General features: G+C 37.5%; 1 protein-coding gene across 15 annotated transcripts in view; it reads left to right on the top strand.

Annotated features, from left to right (window-relative positions):
* The window catches only part of CCDC88A (coiled-coil domain containing 88A), a 79939-nt gene extending 66923 nt beyond the window's left edge, over positions 1-13016 (top strand). For 4 of the 15 annotated variants that reach the window (XM_037405215.1, XM_037405216.1, XM_037405218.1 and 1 more), the window contains 7 exons: positions 406-489; positions 1530-1733; positions 2040-2111; positions 2639-2725; positions 3077-3157; positions 4543-4808; positions 6472-8424. In XM_037405215.1, the coding sequence (XP_037261112.1) occupies positions 406-489; positions 1530-1733; positions 2040-2111; positions 2639-2725; positions 3077-3157; positions 4543-4808; positions 6472-7491 (1814 nt within the window). In that variant the 3' untranslated portion in view covers positions 7492-8424. Of the gene's footprint in view, positions 1-405; positions 490-1529; positions 1734-2039; positions 2112-2638; positions 2726-3076; positions 3158-4542; positions 4809-6471; positions 8425-11323; positions 11424-11972 lie in introns of those variants that run through there. The other 11 variants (XM_037405228.1, XM_037405227.1, XM_037405223.1 and 8 more) reach the window with 9 other exon arrangements.
* Positions 13017-14599: the final 1583 nt, after the last annotated feature.

Below are 14599 nucleotides of genomic sequence, written 5' to 3'. Positions count from 1 at the left end.
AGCTTTTTCTGCTTCACATTTTTATGTTCGAGAAATACTGTTTTTCACAGTAAAAGCTATATAATTGTCGGTTTCTATAATCGTCTGCAAAGAAGTTACCTTTATTTTTTTCAAGAGCTTGGCAGTTAGAACTTTCAAACTGTATTAGGCTCTTCACCTTTATTTTCGGTGCATTGCTGAGTATATTAAAGTTTTCATAGTGTAGTTTTCATATTTCAGTGTAGTTTTCATATTTCATTATCACACATGGAAGCATGAGAATGATAGCTTTTAGCATAGCATACATAGCTTAAACTCAGACATTCATTTCTGTCCTTAGTTTCAACATTTAACTTCCATCTGTTCTTCTCCCTTTTTTTCTTTCATTTCCCTGTTTCCGTTTTTCCTCATGCTATGACATAAAAGTGGTTGCACTGAAAAGACTGCCCTTTTTGAGGAACAGACCGAAGGAAAAAGACAAAATGAAGGCCTTCTACCGTCGCTCCATGTGTAAGACTTTATGACAGTTCAGCTTCTTTTAAATGGCTACACTGGCTTCCATTACTAATTTTTCACTAACCTCTCCCTGGACTGCGCTGTATTTTTCCTCCTATTTTGCGATGTGCAAGTCCTGCTACAATACAAGGAGCTGGAGCTTTTTCTTTTTGCTTTTTCTTTTTCTTTTTTTTAAACCTTGGCACTGAATACTTTATATATGTGCACATGTGCACACACATGCCCACACATTTACATGCACAAGCACACGCACATACATATATATATATATTCAGTGCATTGTGATTGCATATATTTGTATACATAGTTGTCTATATACACATCTCTTATGTGTATATAAATTTACAGTGCACTGTGTTAACCTAAATAGTTCTAAATTACACATTTTGTAAGCCTTTTATTAAGAAACCACTGTAATTTTTTGTTAAAGAGAGTGTAGAAAATAGCACAAGGCTGTATGGTGGTCTGTCACTCCAAGTATTCATCAGTTGTTGTTGCCAAAATGTTGTATTGATTTATTTTATAATGGGGGTGGATGATTTTCTCTGGTTTTGTGAAGTAAAGGTGGATATCATCAGATGTCATCTTTTTCAGATCCTTTTATTTATTATTATGTAAAATACAGTATCCCTGCAGTAACCTGCACTGTACAAGGATCCCGTATCATTGTTGACATTGTATCGTATAAGCACCTTTGCTCATTTTATCCTTACTCATTCCATTTTATCATTGCAAACAGTGTACCAAAGCTTCTAACACACATACTACATACCACTGCAGTGCAAGCATGGCGATTATAGCTAATAAAATCAGTTTTAAGACCCATACTGAGCTGAAAGAAGTCTCTGACTTACAACACTTGTCATTTCATTGAGCTGATTGCATGTCATAACGTGGATGATCTTGTGTTTACGTGTCTTCCAGTTTCAGTACACTTTAATGCTTAGAAAACTGTCCAACATTTTGCAATACAAAATAAGAACAGAAGCAAATACATTGACCATGCTGATCATTTGCTTTCATTTGCATCCCAGCCATGAATGACCTGGTGCAGTCCATGGTCCTAGCAGGAGGACAATGGACAGGTAGTTCTGAACATCTGGAGGGTCCTGATGATATATCTACGGGTAAAAGGAGGAAAGAATTGGGAGCTATGGCCTTCTCTACTACAGCTATCAACTTTGCCACTGTCAACTCTTCTACAGGCTTCAGATCCAAGCAGTTGCTAAATAATAAAGGTATAGGTAGAAGCTTTTTGCACTGTGATGTGATTGTGTAACAGCAATTTCATATAAATATGGGTTTTACTTGTATTTTAAGTTTTCAGCAAAAAGCAACCTTGATAAGTGAGTTGCAGTGCTAAGATACTGAATGGATTTAATAACTGCAGTTATAAAATGTGTCAGGATTTTTCCTACAGAACGTTACCTAAGTAAAAATGGATGGGTTTGAAAAAATATTTCAGTATGATTTACAGATAAGTATTTCAATAATCTTTTAATTTTGTTTTTATTTTACATCTGCTTTTATATCTCTGTGTATAGATACTACATCCTTTGAAGATGTAAGTCCGCAAGGTATTAGTGATGATTCTAGTACAGGATCAAGAGTTCATGGTAAGATGTGAACTTTAATTAAATGAATTTAGGATGTATTATCTGAATGTTAAAGAAGTTTGGAAAAATAAGTGAATGGCATTGTTACAAGTGAGCATGCTTTCTGTGATTTGCATATCTCTTGAATGTATAGTAGTATCATTTCTTCAGATGATTCTTTTCTTTCTTAACTACTGCATCAGATAGATGTTCTATATCTCTAGTAGAAAGTATCTGTGAAGTGCATCTGAACAGGATCAAAACATTTTCCCTTTTAAAAATTTATTTGGAGTTAATAGTAAAATAAAAAGAAGGTATAATTTCAATCCTAAAAAGCCCAAATCTGGCCTTACTTTCCAGTGTTTATTGTTCACTGAAACCTAAATTTGTCTTGTACTGTATTTTATAAAATCATTACGTGTTCCTTCAAGCAAAGCTATGAAGTGAAAGCTATAATAGTTTATTTAGAATTGGAGGCTTAACTCTAGTTACTAAACACCTAATATGTTTTGAAGATAATAACAGCACATTTCCCTTGTATTGGATAGGAGTACAGGACATTATCTGTGCAGATGCTCTTGCTCCTCCTGTTCGTGGCATTTCAACAATGTGCAAGGTTCCTTGTCAAATCTGTTGTAAGTGACCTAATCACAAGCAGCTTTCTGCATGCCCATCTTTTCATCTGTAAAATCCTGGTTTCCCACTAACCAGTCAGTTTCAATTCTAAATGTACACTCTATTTCTTTTTTCCTCTCCCTTGTACCTTACTATTCCTGTAGTGCCCTTTTCTAAAGCGTCCTCTTGGACTGCCTGGAAATCCCTTCGCTTTCTGATCTGTAAGAAACCACTTTGTTGACAATGGGCATGCTCAGCCTGTGAAATAGTGCATGATTCCTGCCTCTGAGCATTCTGTGATCAGAATGTAAAGGTACCGTGTTGTCTGCTAAAAGTTTGTTCATCATGGTGTCTCCTAATTTTCAATTTAGCTTCCAGACCAGCCAGCCTTGATAGTGGCAGAACATCCACTAGCAATAGCAATAACAATGCTTCACTCCATGAAGTCAAAGGTATGCTGTAGGTGAATTTGCATACATGCTTCATTTCCATTCTTTCCTCTGTAAGATCATCTACATAGGTTAAAAAAAAACAACCAACCACAAAAATTCCCACAACACACCACAGCATGTTTTACTTTAAGTGTTTTATATAGCCTTGATTCCACAAAATAAGAAAGGATACAAGTGTTAATACAACTTATAGTTTTAATGAATATTAAAAGGGTGATATACTATATGAAACCAAACCTAACCCACTTAATAATCTTACAAAATAAGAATTCCCCCCAAATTACTTCAAATTCACTTGGTTTTAAGCAGAGAAGTTGCTCCATTTTTTTCTCCTAGTGCCCTACTACATGTGTACTGCTGCTGTAAAGCTGTGTAGCACACAACACAAACTGGACAAAATGGCATATGGATACCATCCTGTGAACTTTTATATTTTATTTTTAAAAGATTAATAACGTTCCTGGATTTAGCAGTCTTACCTAAATTTCATATGTTTCGAGTCTTGATGTATTTTTGTTTGTAACGGCCATTCTGCTAGACTAGAATGCTGCCTACTCAAGACTTCATTTATTATTCATGGTTTGCATTTATTAAACAGTATCTGTCTGGAAATTTAGAGATGAATGCTTTATTAGTTTACTTTCTGTTTGATTACTCCCTTCTGTAAAAGATTCTCTGAAGTACTCCTTGCCCTAGTTTCTAATACCGTATTAGAAATTTCTGCTGTAAACAATTCATCTTTCTTCAAACTTAATTTCATTTCTTAGGAGTAACATGAAGTGGGAAATACTTGATTATTCATCAGTATTTTTTAAGCAATTCACAGTTATTGAAAAATAAAAACAGTTGGTGTGTGTCATATATTTTGCATTTAATGCCATATGCTTTCTTCAGGTCACAATTATAGTAAACTAGAAGTAATGGCAGAACCTGCTGGAGAAGCAGCATTCCGCAGTAGTTCTTGTTGAAGAACTACTTTGAAGACAATCTTTTCTTTCTGTTCCATCCTTTGTCTTTCATTTAATGTAAAACTCATTAATATTATATTAAGAATGCGTGCCTCACAGTGATGATGAACAAGAATGGAGGCGTTTTCTTTAAGTCTCCTGGAATATAGCATTATGTAGGTGGAAGCCCAGATGATAAGTGAAAGGTAGTTTTCATTCCAAAAAATCATGTCATGTGTAAGGAGCTGAAAGAGGTAAGTCAAGGGAGTGCAATTACATCTGGCTTGAGTAAAAAAGGACGAATGGACTTTTTAGTCTCTTAAATAGAATTATTGTTAACTGAATCTGATAATGTTCCAGATTTGAGAACTGTTACACTGTTTAACAGCTTTCATGTATTTTTCTTATGGAAATACTTAATACCATTTACCCCAAAAGCAGGTGCAGTTCACAATCAAAGCAGGCCGCAAAGTCACAGCAGCGGAGAATTTAGTCTGCTACATGAACACGAGGCTTGGTCGAGCAGCAGCAGCAGTCCTATTCAGTATTTGAAAGGACATACAAGGTCTAGTCCTGTGCTCCAGCAAAGAATGCCAGAAACACTGGATAGTCGTGGAAAACCGACCAAAACCAGTTCTCCTGGAAGTGAAGTTGTTACCTTGCAACAGTTTCTAGAAGAAAGCAACAAGAGTACCTCAAGCGAGGTTAGTTTATAAAATATTTTAACTACATATTATCCTATATGGGCACAGAATTAATAGAAGACTTACAGTGAGTAGAACTGCTTTCAAACTTTGTAGGGAGATTGGTTACACCTGCATTAAGAAGTGGTGTGGGCTGTATCCTTGCTGTATCATACACCAGATCATTTGAAATTTCACAGCTTGACCCTTTACGGGTTACTGAATTGGGTATAAACGTCGATCCCTACTGCACGGGAATGTCTGGTGTGCTGACATGTGGTAGGCTCGTCAGAGCTCAGGTGGAAGGCCGCAGCCTCCAAGTAGGTGTACGTTTCTTCTTCCAGCTCAGCACCTGCCTTCAGTAAGAGCTGTTGTCAGATCTGTCTTCCATCAACAGGAAGGTGCTATACTTCGTTCCCTGAGGAGAGACTCTTGTCTGCTTCAGTTTCATCTTTTTAACTACTGGGCAAAAAAAAAAAAGGCTTTGGAGCCCCTTGAAACCTGAGAGGAATAAGACAAAGAGAACGTTTCCATAAATCTGTGACAGTTTTTTAGAAGCCCAGAATCCCCTTGTCTCTGCTAATATTTTAATTTCTTCACCACTAGTTCTTGAATAGATCTGTGTGAAACCTAGACATGCTCTAGGATAAAAGCAAGCTGGTTCCTGTGACTAGGGATTACCAAGCGTGAGGATCGGACTCCACCTATTTTTAACAACACAATTGAAACTGAAAAATACACTTTCACAGCTGAATTGTGATTGGCGTTGTCTGGGGTCATGACTTGAGTCTCGATTAAGTTTCTGGATTTCTTTTGTTACAGCGCTTAAAATGACTTCTTCCCTGTGGTCTCTGACAAGGATTTTTGATTTTTAAGCATTAGACAATACTCTTCTGGCAGTAGGAATAAAATAAAACACCTGAGTCATCAAGTCTAGTCCACTGCTGTTGTTGAATCACAGAATCCCTTTCATAGCATCACAGAATCATTCAGGTTAGAAGGGTATTCAAGAGGTCTCTTTCAAGTCTTCTGCCAGAGCATTTCCATAATGATTTTAGCTTAATTCTTTCCAAATTATCTCTTTTACCATTTTGAAGACGACTACGGCGTTTTTCCACTGAGTCTGTAGATAGCAATCACAAACGGTTTTTAGCCTAGCTATTAAGTCTTTTCTCCAAAAAGAAAAAAACTGGGAGCTGTTGGGTCTGAACTGAGGCACCAAGGGTGCCTAAAGGTTATGTGCTTTGTATTACTGTCTCATTTTTGTCTTAATTATTTAAGCGCATAGCAAATTTAAGGTTTTAGCTCCAGATGATCGGTGTAAGTTAAAATTTAATAGTCTATATGAAATCGCTTAGGAAGAATTGATGAGTGATGGCAGAGGGCGAGTGAGATGATGATAAACTTGAAGTTCTGATCATCTGATTTGTTGAGTTAATCAGTATTACAGGAACTAATTCCAGATCGTCATGGTCTGTCTGATGCCTAGTTTTGAAAGTACTTGTAAGGTGTACAAAAAACTCATGAGTGTGACTGTAGATTTTAATACTGCTTCTAGATCTGAGAAAATAAAACCAAAAAGCCAGCTGCTTAGAAATGGTCTTCATTTATGACCACAAGGATTGCTTAAGAAAAGGTCAAAATTATATTTTAAAATTTATAAGGTGTTCCATGTTTTTGACAGATGAAATCTGCAAGTGAAGAGAATCTTTTAGATGAAGTCATGAAAAGCTTATCTGAGTCCGCAGAGCTGACAGGAAAGGAAAAGCTGAGAAAGCCATCTGCCGGTTGTGGTATTGTGAGATCATTAAGTGTAAAAAATACAGTTGATTTCTCAGATGGACGATCCATTAAACCAGAACAACTTGTAAGGCCCAGCCTTCGTAAAACTGAAGATACCTACTTCACCAGCTCTCCGATAAAATTTACATCAGGCACTCAAGGGAAGGCCAAATCAGTTAAAGAAAAGATACAAGCAACTGTATCACAGCGACAATCAAGAGATTGCAATCCTTATGCTACCTTACCTCGTGCAAGCAGCGTGATTTCTACAGCAGAAGGAACTACTCGAAGGACAAGCATTCACGATTTTTTATCTAAGGACAGTAGGCAACCGGTATCAGTTGATCCAGCACCGTCCACCGCTGACAGGAGTGTTCCATCAACCTCTAGTGAGTACTCAGCACACCAGTTATCCTCTAATTTTTTTCACTGTGTGGCTTACAGAGTAGATTGTGTTCCACAGAGTGATGCAGCTAATACTGTTAAACCACATAATTTAGGCTGTAACTCTGATGTGCCTAAGACTTCAAGGATGGAAAGGTCAAATTTTCGTGAGAGAACTTTGCTAAGCACAAGTGTGTTTAATGATAAAGTCAGTATATCTGGTAATGACAGCACAGGATCATTTACTGTGACTCAGCCATTTTTATCCCTTAACACCGAATTAGTTAGTAATATAAGTGGATTGCCCCAGAGAACTACATCAAAAACAGCTGATCAGGCAAATCTGTCAGCATTTAGATCAGTAGCAAAAAATCAGCAACAGCCTTCAGCTAATCAGAAATCTGATCCTGGTGACCTATGGTCAGTTCTAACTAGTGAACTTGTTCCTACCACCTGTGTAAACTCCAGTGGGGCTGAATCCCCACTACTGGTTTCTGAAGATAATAAAACTGTGTGGTATGAGTATGGTTGTGTATGATAAGGAAGTTCTGCTATTAAATATATATATATATATAGTCTAATGTGACATCTAGGTGTTCTCAACGTCTCCTGAATTTAGAGAAAATATCACTACGATGAAAAAAGCGAATTCTTGTTAGGTCTGTGGGTTGTTTTCCAAGCACAACGGCACAGGGCTCAGTTGTGTACTCTAGCATGTGTGATTGATTGTACAATTGTAACCTCACCAAAGTTTGCATGAAACATTAATTGCACTGTATATATTTTGCATGCCTTGAAGTCTTTATAATACCAGCTATATTTTTATTTGTCACGCATCACAAATATTTTTGTTTTTTTCCTGTACGTTCCTGAATGCATGTTAAACCAATCGCATGCTGCATTGCCAAAAATGGCCCCGTGAGCAACAGAACGGCCGGTACAAAGACAGTACTCTTCAGTTGTGCTGATGCTTTCAGATGTGTCAGTAACACATTGATTATGTATCTGGAGTAAAAGTCTTTCCTTCCCCTTTCAAAACCGAGATACTAATGAAAAGAAGCATTTAGAGAGAGTTCAGTGTCTTACCCCTTTCATTTATGCCATGTCCTGGCATAAATGCGCTTTGCACAAGGAACAAGTTCTAGCCCAATAATTCAGCGCCTCTAGCTTGTACAATAAAAACAAATTACTGTTCATCCTTATTAAAATATTTGAACATCGATAAATACAAAGACCATTCATAATCCTAAACATAGATGATAATTCTTATAAAGAGGTAATAAATAGTCACATGATATGCAGCACTTGTAATGAAAAAATGATCCTTTCCACCTTTTCCCTTTTGTATGCTTTGTCTTTCCACGTCTGGTGTACAAATGTGGTGAAGTGTACGGTTTTATTAGGAGTCAAATAACAGAGTTAATATGAGACTCCTTGTGATGTATGGTAATAAAGACCTGTATTGATTATGGTGGAAATTCATTTTTTCTTCTCAATAGAAGTAACACTGATATAATAGAAAGCAAGATGTGCAACAAAATAACAGAAAAACTGTTAAACTATACCACAGTTAAATAAATAAATTAAAAAAAAAAACCCCAAAATTGCTTGGAAAGTTATGGGAGCGTAGGACTGCTTAAGCGAGTAACCAGCTAAAGAGAAATGTTGAAAAGTAATTACTTAATATGCCACTGTTTCTGCAATTGCTTGGAACTTCTTAATGGTAAACATAAATAGAATTTAAAATTGTATTGTACTGAAACTATGATTATGTGAGGCTTCAGACATTAGCACTTTTTTGCAAGAGGACATAGTTACTGACAGTTACGGTAGGCCAAAATTACATATGCTATAAAAAAACCAATGCAAATAAATCTAGAGGAAAAATATTTAAAAATGAAAATAAATATTGAAAATAACGAATGCTATATGCTGATTTTTTTTACAATTAAATTTCTTTTGCCAGCAGTTTTGCAGCAGTTGTAGTACTCTGTGTGGGTTGAACTTTAATTCCTCAGTGTTTATCTAGGGAGGGGTAGCAAATGCACGGTTCCCCCAGGAAAAGCAGCAGACATCCCATATGTTCATCTATAAGGCTGCCATTTCAAACAGGAGAATAGCTAATAACATGTGGAGATGGCCCTTTCCAGAGCTCCAGCTACATTTCCCGGTGGGGAAAAGGAATGAAGGGAGAAGATTAGACGTTGAAAAGACATTCTGTGGAGAGTAAAATTACTGTTTGAAAATACAAAGCAGCCATCCTTCACCATGTCTGCAGGCATCCATTATTACTGGGCTGATAAATTTCTCGCTTCTCTTCAGTGTTGTTCACAGTGTGCTGTTAGTTATTGCTGTATTCCCTCTAGAATTGTCTCACCATTTAAAAAAAAAAAACAAAAAACACAACAACAAAAAAACCCAACCCTGACCAAACCCCACCAAATATGAAATATAATGGTAACTTCACACGCATTTGCTCTCACACAGCAAGATCAGTGTTCTGATCTTGGGTCATGTCATTTGACTTCATTTCTACTAATCTGTAGACGTGTTTGAATTAGCTTTGAGCGGAACAGTGCTGTTACCTGAAGTGGTGTGTGTGTAATACATTTTGCAAGTTATTTAAGGAGTGATGGAGAAAACCTTAGCTCTGAGAGTGCTTGTTGTAAACTCATACTGTGCTACCAGTAGCTGTATTTCTCTTAACTGATTGCAAGCCTGTGTCTTGCAGCGAGCCAGCTTGTTCTGATCGAACAGGATCGGTAGCTAGAGGCACTGTCTTCTATTTAGATCAACGGCTGTTCAAGAAATCAGAGAAGCTTTCAGGCGTGCTATTGCCTTGTTTGCCAGCCTCGTCTTGCTTAGGTCCTTAGACTGCCACAGCTGCAAAAAATACCAGTGTTATCTCCAGGTGTATTACGAACCCTCCAGCATGACCACTGAACCCCGATTGTAGTCATGAGCAAGGCCAAGGTCTAAAGAGAAATTTTAAAGGTTATCCCTGTAAAGTGAAGTTAAAGCTTGGTATTAAGGCAACAAAATACTTTTTTTTTTTTTTGGTCTTCTTTTTCTCCCCAGCCACTGCATGTGGGACACTTCAGTTTGCATTGTTTCATTTCTTTTCACAGCACCAAACTTTTGCATACAAACCAAATCTGATGGTTAACATTTATGCCTGATATTTAATGCCTTTCCAGCCTGTGTATTACTTAACTCCATTGTGGGGGCAGCATTAAAACAGCTTCTCCTTATACACAAAGGGCTTCAGGATAACCGAGTGTGAGTGTCTTTGAACGCCAGTGTCTCATGTCCTCTACGTGAGTTGTAGACTAACCTTGTCCAGCTCAAGCTACTATTTTGCATTGCTTTATAAATTTGTAATGAATTGCACTTCAGTTTTGAAGATAATATCTTTCTGTGCCTCTATTTTTGCTCAATTTTCAGCTGCGGCAGGGAAAGCGTGCTGCTAAAGATTTTTATAATGTTCCTGAATAATAAATTGTCAACATCTGTTTATTATCTTTGAAAGGAAACAAATGTTTTCAAGGATTATTTTTCCTGCACTTTTTGGTCTTTATGCTGGAACATCATGGATGTCTCTCTTGGTCTATGTTCAAATAGCGGAAGGATCTGTGAAATTCCTTTCAGACCTAATCGCTACTGCTCTTCAGCCGTTCAGGTGGCTGACCGTAAAACGTTGGTGTGCTTGCTTATTCCTTGGTTTCCTGCTGCATTTAAAAAGTATAAGTTAGGGCTTTGCATGGTAATTATAAACACTAAACCTGTGGCTGCTAGCCAAAAAAAAGGGTTTTGTTGTTCGGGCTCAAAAATTTGCTTGCATTAAAGGTTTGCTTGATGCTTTGCTTTACATGAATAGTAAATTAAGATACTGCATTTTGCATGTTCAAACTGTTGCATGCAAAGATCATTTTCTGTTTTGCAGAACTGAATGTGAACATTTCTGTCAATGTGTGGCAGGTAAAAATGCAAAGACGAGTTAAGTTTGCTACTAGCTTCAGTCAGGCTTGATTACATCTGATTTTTATTTTTTTTCCTTCTCATACAGGCAGAAATTTAGAGTTAGTGTATCTAAAAGTTGAGTATATCTGATTATGGCTTTGAAAATAATAATACCTTGTTATTCTGTATGCTGGGATTAATTTTAATGAGTGTAGTTGAGTAGGCACTTCCAGTGAGTTTCTTCCTATCTCTCTCCTCCGTCCTTTCCTCTTACCCAAAAAAAAAAAAAAAAAAAAAAGTGTTTGTATATTCTTTTGCTCTACTAATAAGTAGAATGTATTTTAATGCATGAGGGTGTTTTTCATGTCCTGGTAAACACAATGAATAACATGAAATGCTTTTCTCTGCAGATGTGGAAGCTATCCCTGAAAGCAGAAATTCAAAAAGCAGGTCTAGGGAGCAACAAAGCTCCTAATTCTATTACCCACTACATGAGATGTGGGCCAAGTGGTGAGTTTCCTGCCCAAAATGTAAATGAGATTAATTTCATTTACAACAAACTAACAGCATTACATATAAGAACAAGTGCACATTGCATTAACCAGATGTAAATACTGCTTGCTTAACTGGCTTCTCTCTTGCTTACTAGTTAGGCCAGAAGAGGTTGTTTTACAGCAGTTATTTTGCCTGTGTAGGCAGGGAACTTCATCCCATTTAGCCTTTTGCCTGTAAAAATTACACACATTTTTCAAATCTCTTGAAGAAGAAAGATCAAAGAAATAACATTAAGAAGTAATATTGAAGTCCTTAGAAAGGGACAGATAAATCTAAAAGAGTAGTTTAACAAAATATAGAAAGTATTCTATGCTACAAGGAAACTGCCTTTTTTTATGAAGCTTGTCTTTGGCATTCTGTCCTTCTCTTGACTTCATTAAAACATCTTTGGTGCATGCTATTAGTGCTGTTAGTTCTGTTAGTGACTTGACTCTGTATTTTATACTTCTACACTTTAAGCTTTTCTTACGTTCTTTTCTCTTTCTACCTTTCAACTGAACACAGAGAGAAAAGTGTCCTTCAGTATCTCAGTATGAAGCCTTTATATCTGAAGTAACAAGACAGCGACTGTAGGAATCATTAATAAAAATTAAGGGAATTTTTTACATTCTTCGTGACTAGAGCAGGAAATAAAAACCTACCTACCTTCCTTCCTTCCTTGAATCAAGGAGCTCTACTGGAGTCTACTGCCGAAAATTTGTAGATGGTCTTAGGAATTATTGCACATTGCACTGTTAAGATCTACTGAATAAAGGACAGTTCTCATCTCCCTAAGGACCAAGAATTTAAAGGTCTCAAGAATTACTCCAGGGGAAAAAAAACAAACAAAACTTCTTTCATCTTCTGTTTATGAAATTAGCCACTGATTTGCTTAAGCTTCTGCTAATAATTAGCCAAAAAATCCCATAACTAGCAGTTTATATTTGCTTCTGTAAATCTAAAATAAATGCTGTAGCATTTTGTTGAAATGACTGTATATACAGATACAACAACCTCACAACTTACTGGCACTTCACTGCCTTATTGGGTTAGCATAATCTGCATGAAATTGCTCTTAAAAAGGTTTATGCTGATTTTAGTTGCATACTGCAGGAGAAAACTTTGTTTACATACATGAGAAAGTTGGATGACTAACCGAAGTGGGAGTCATGGGATAATCGTATGATACAGAACTGTTTGTCATTTGTGTTTTTCACATTCCCAAGTTATTCTGCGTATATATGTTCATATGATTCTGACAGGAAATTGTCAGGTATGATTTTTCTATAACTTTTATTTTAATATAAGGCTGTTCTCAACAAATGGCATTTCCAGGATAAGACTGTCTTACAATGTTTATGTATTGAGTAATTTTTTTGTTATTGTTATTGTTTGTCTTTTGACATGAGCTGATTGTGGCTTAGGAGGTTTCTTGATGGCAAAAAGAAATGTAAATAATATCATATGCATTTTACAATCAGTTCCCCTTAAGGTTATCTTTTACTAGTAAGATGCATTTTGTTCATTATTGATTTATATTAAAGTCAACAACTGTTATTGGTACATTCAGTGGTTGCATATATTTGTTGTCTTGAAAGCATCTGCAGAGAGCTCAGAAGAAGTGTATAAGAACTTAAAAGCAGATCCAAAATGAGTTACCATAGTTATATTTTATTACAAACCAGTAAGCACGTTCATATTCCCGTTCTGAAGGGTTAAGCTAACTGTGTAACCTCCTAGTGTCCTGTCTTCCAACAGGGATGTGTGTAACTTCCCCTAGAGCTCTCCCCACTCCCATGAGTAAAGGTAAGCACAGTTGCATGCGGCGCTGGGCTCGCAGGCTGCCCGGACTGTGGCACAGCCGCTACCGCTTGGGAACAGCTTGTTTCGTGAGGCTCCCAGGTTTTGGCGTTTATGAAGGCTCAGGCTGTCAGGGACAGTTGGAACAGAATCATCTTTCACTGGAGAGAGAAGGCAGTTCAACAGATTTGAAAGCACACTGGCAAATCGTTTCTTTATTTTACTGAACTCCTGTCAGAAAGGGGAACAAAGAGGCAAGGTCAGTAAGCTTTAGAAGTGGAAATTTTCTTGTGTTTTCTTCCTTAATGCGAATCCCTTCTGAAACACTTTATGATAAGATGTGCTAAAAGACTTAGATCTGAACAGAGTATTTTGGTGTTATGATATAAATACTTGGTTCAGCCTGGGATTGTTGTCACAGAGAACTTAAACACTTCAGTGTTTTTTTCTTAAGTGGAAATAGGACCAATTTTGCAGCTCTCTACCACATAGAATTTCCATTCTTCTTCTGAAGATGTTTCTGGTATTTCATGAAAATAATTGGTTTATTTTGATTACCAACCCACTCTAGCATCTGTTTCTGGTCCCTTATTCTCAGCGTCAGGATTTTCATAGTGGTTTTTGCAGAGCATCACCATAGGTCAGCAGTCCCAGGAGTGATCTGAAGCCCAGAGCCCTCCTGCCCTCCAGCTCCACAACAGTTTTGTAGGCAGCCTGAACTCAGTTGCATCTGGAATAACTTCCCACGTTGTAACCGGTAACTGTGACGTTTCTGAGGAGGATTCGGGGCATTCCAAGCCAGCAATGAGGTGCCACCAGAGGGGCGGGCGGGACGGATGGCAGCGGCTGGAAGAGGTGCGGTGTGTCAAGGCCTGTATACCTGTATGCAGGTGACCGGTGTGTTCCTGTATGCCCTCAGAGCTCAGGGTGTAGCTGAATTTCTCCCCCGATAGCAATTGTGCCAGGGAGCCCTGACGAGAGGAGTATCCGAAGCAATGAGAATCTAGGGTGGAGCCTGGCTTCCCTGCCATGCCTGTACCACAATGCGGGCAGAGCCACAGAGGCTGGAGGAAACAGTTTCACAGACAAAGACACGAAATCTGGAACGCCGGTAGCCCTTACTAAAGACGTAGCTGCTACGAAAGAGAATTGAAATACCATAAACATGTAAGGAAAATATCTCTTGATTCTAAATCATTATATTTTCAAGCTCATTTCAGGGTGTGATTGTGACTGGATTTTTCCTAGCTGTCTTTGACAGCAGAGGGCTGATGCATTTCAAACTATTAAACCCTAACCATTCAGTAGCGTTGCTATTTTTATAAAAACGCACATGTCTTGAATTAACAGAT

Source organism: Falco rusticolus, chromosome 12 (genome assembly GCF_015220075.1).
Source record: "Falco rusticolus isolate bFalRus1 chromosome 12, bFalRus1.pri, whole genome shotgun sequence".
NCBI lineage: Eukaryota > Metazoa > Chordata > Aves > Falconiformes > Falconidae > Falco > Falco rusticolus.
Note: the sequence above shows the minus strand (reverse complement) of the source record. Positions and strands in the feature narration are given on the sequence as shown.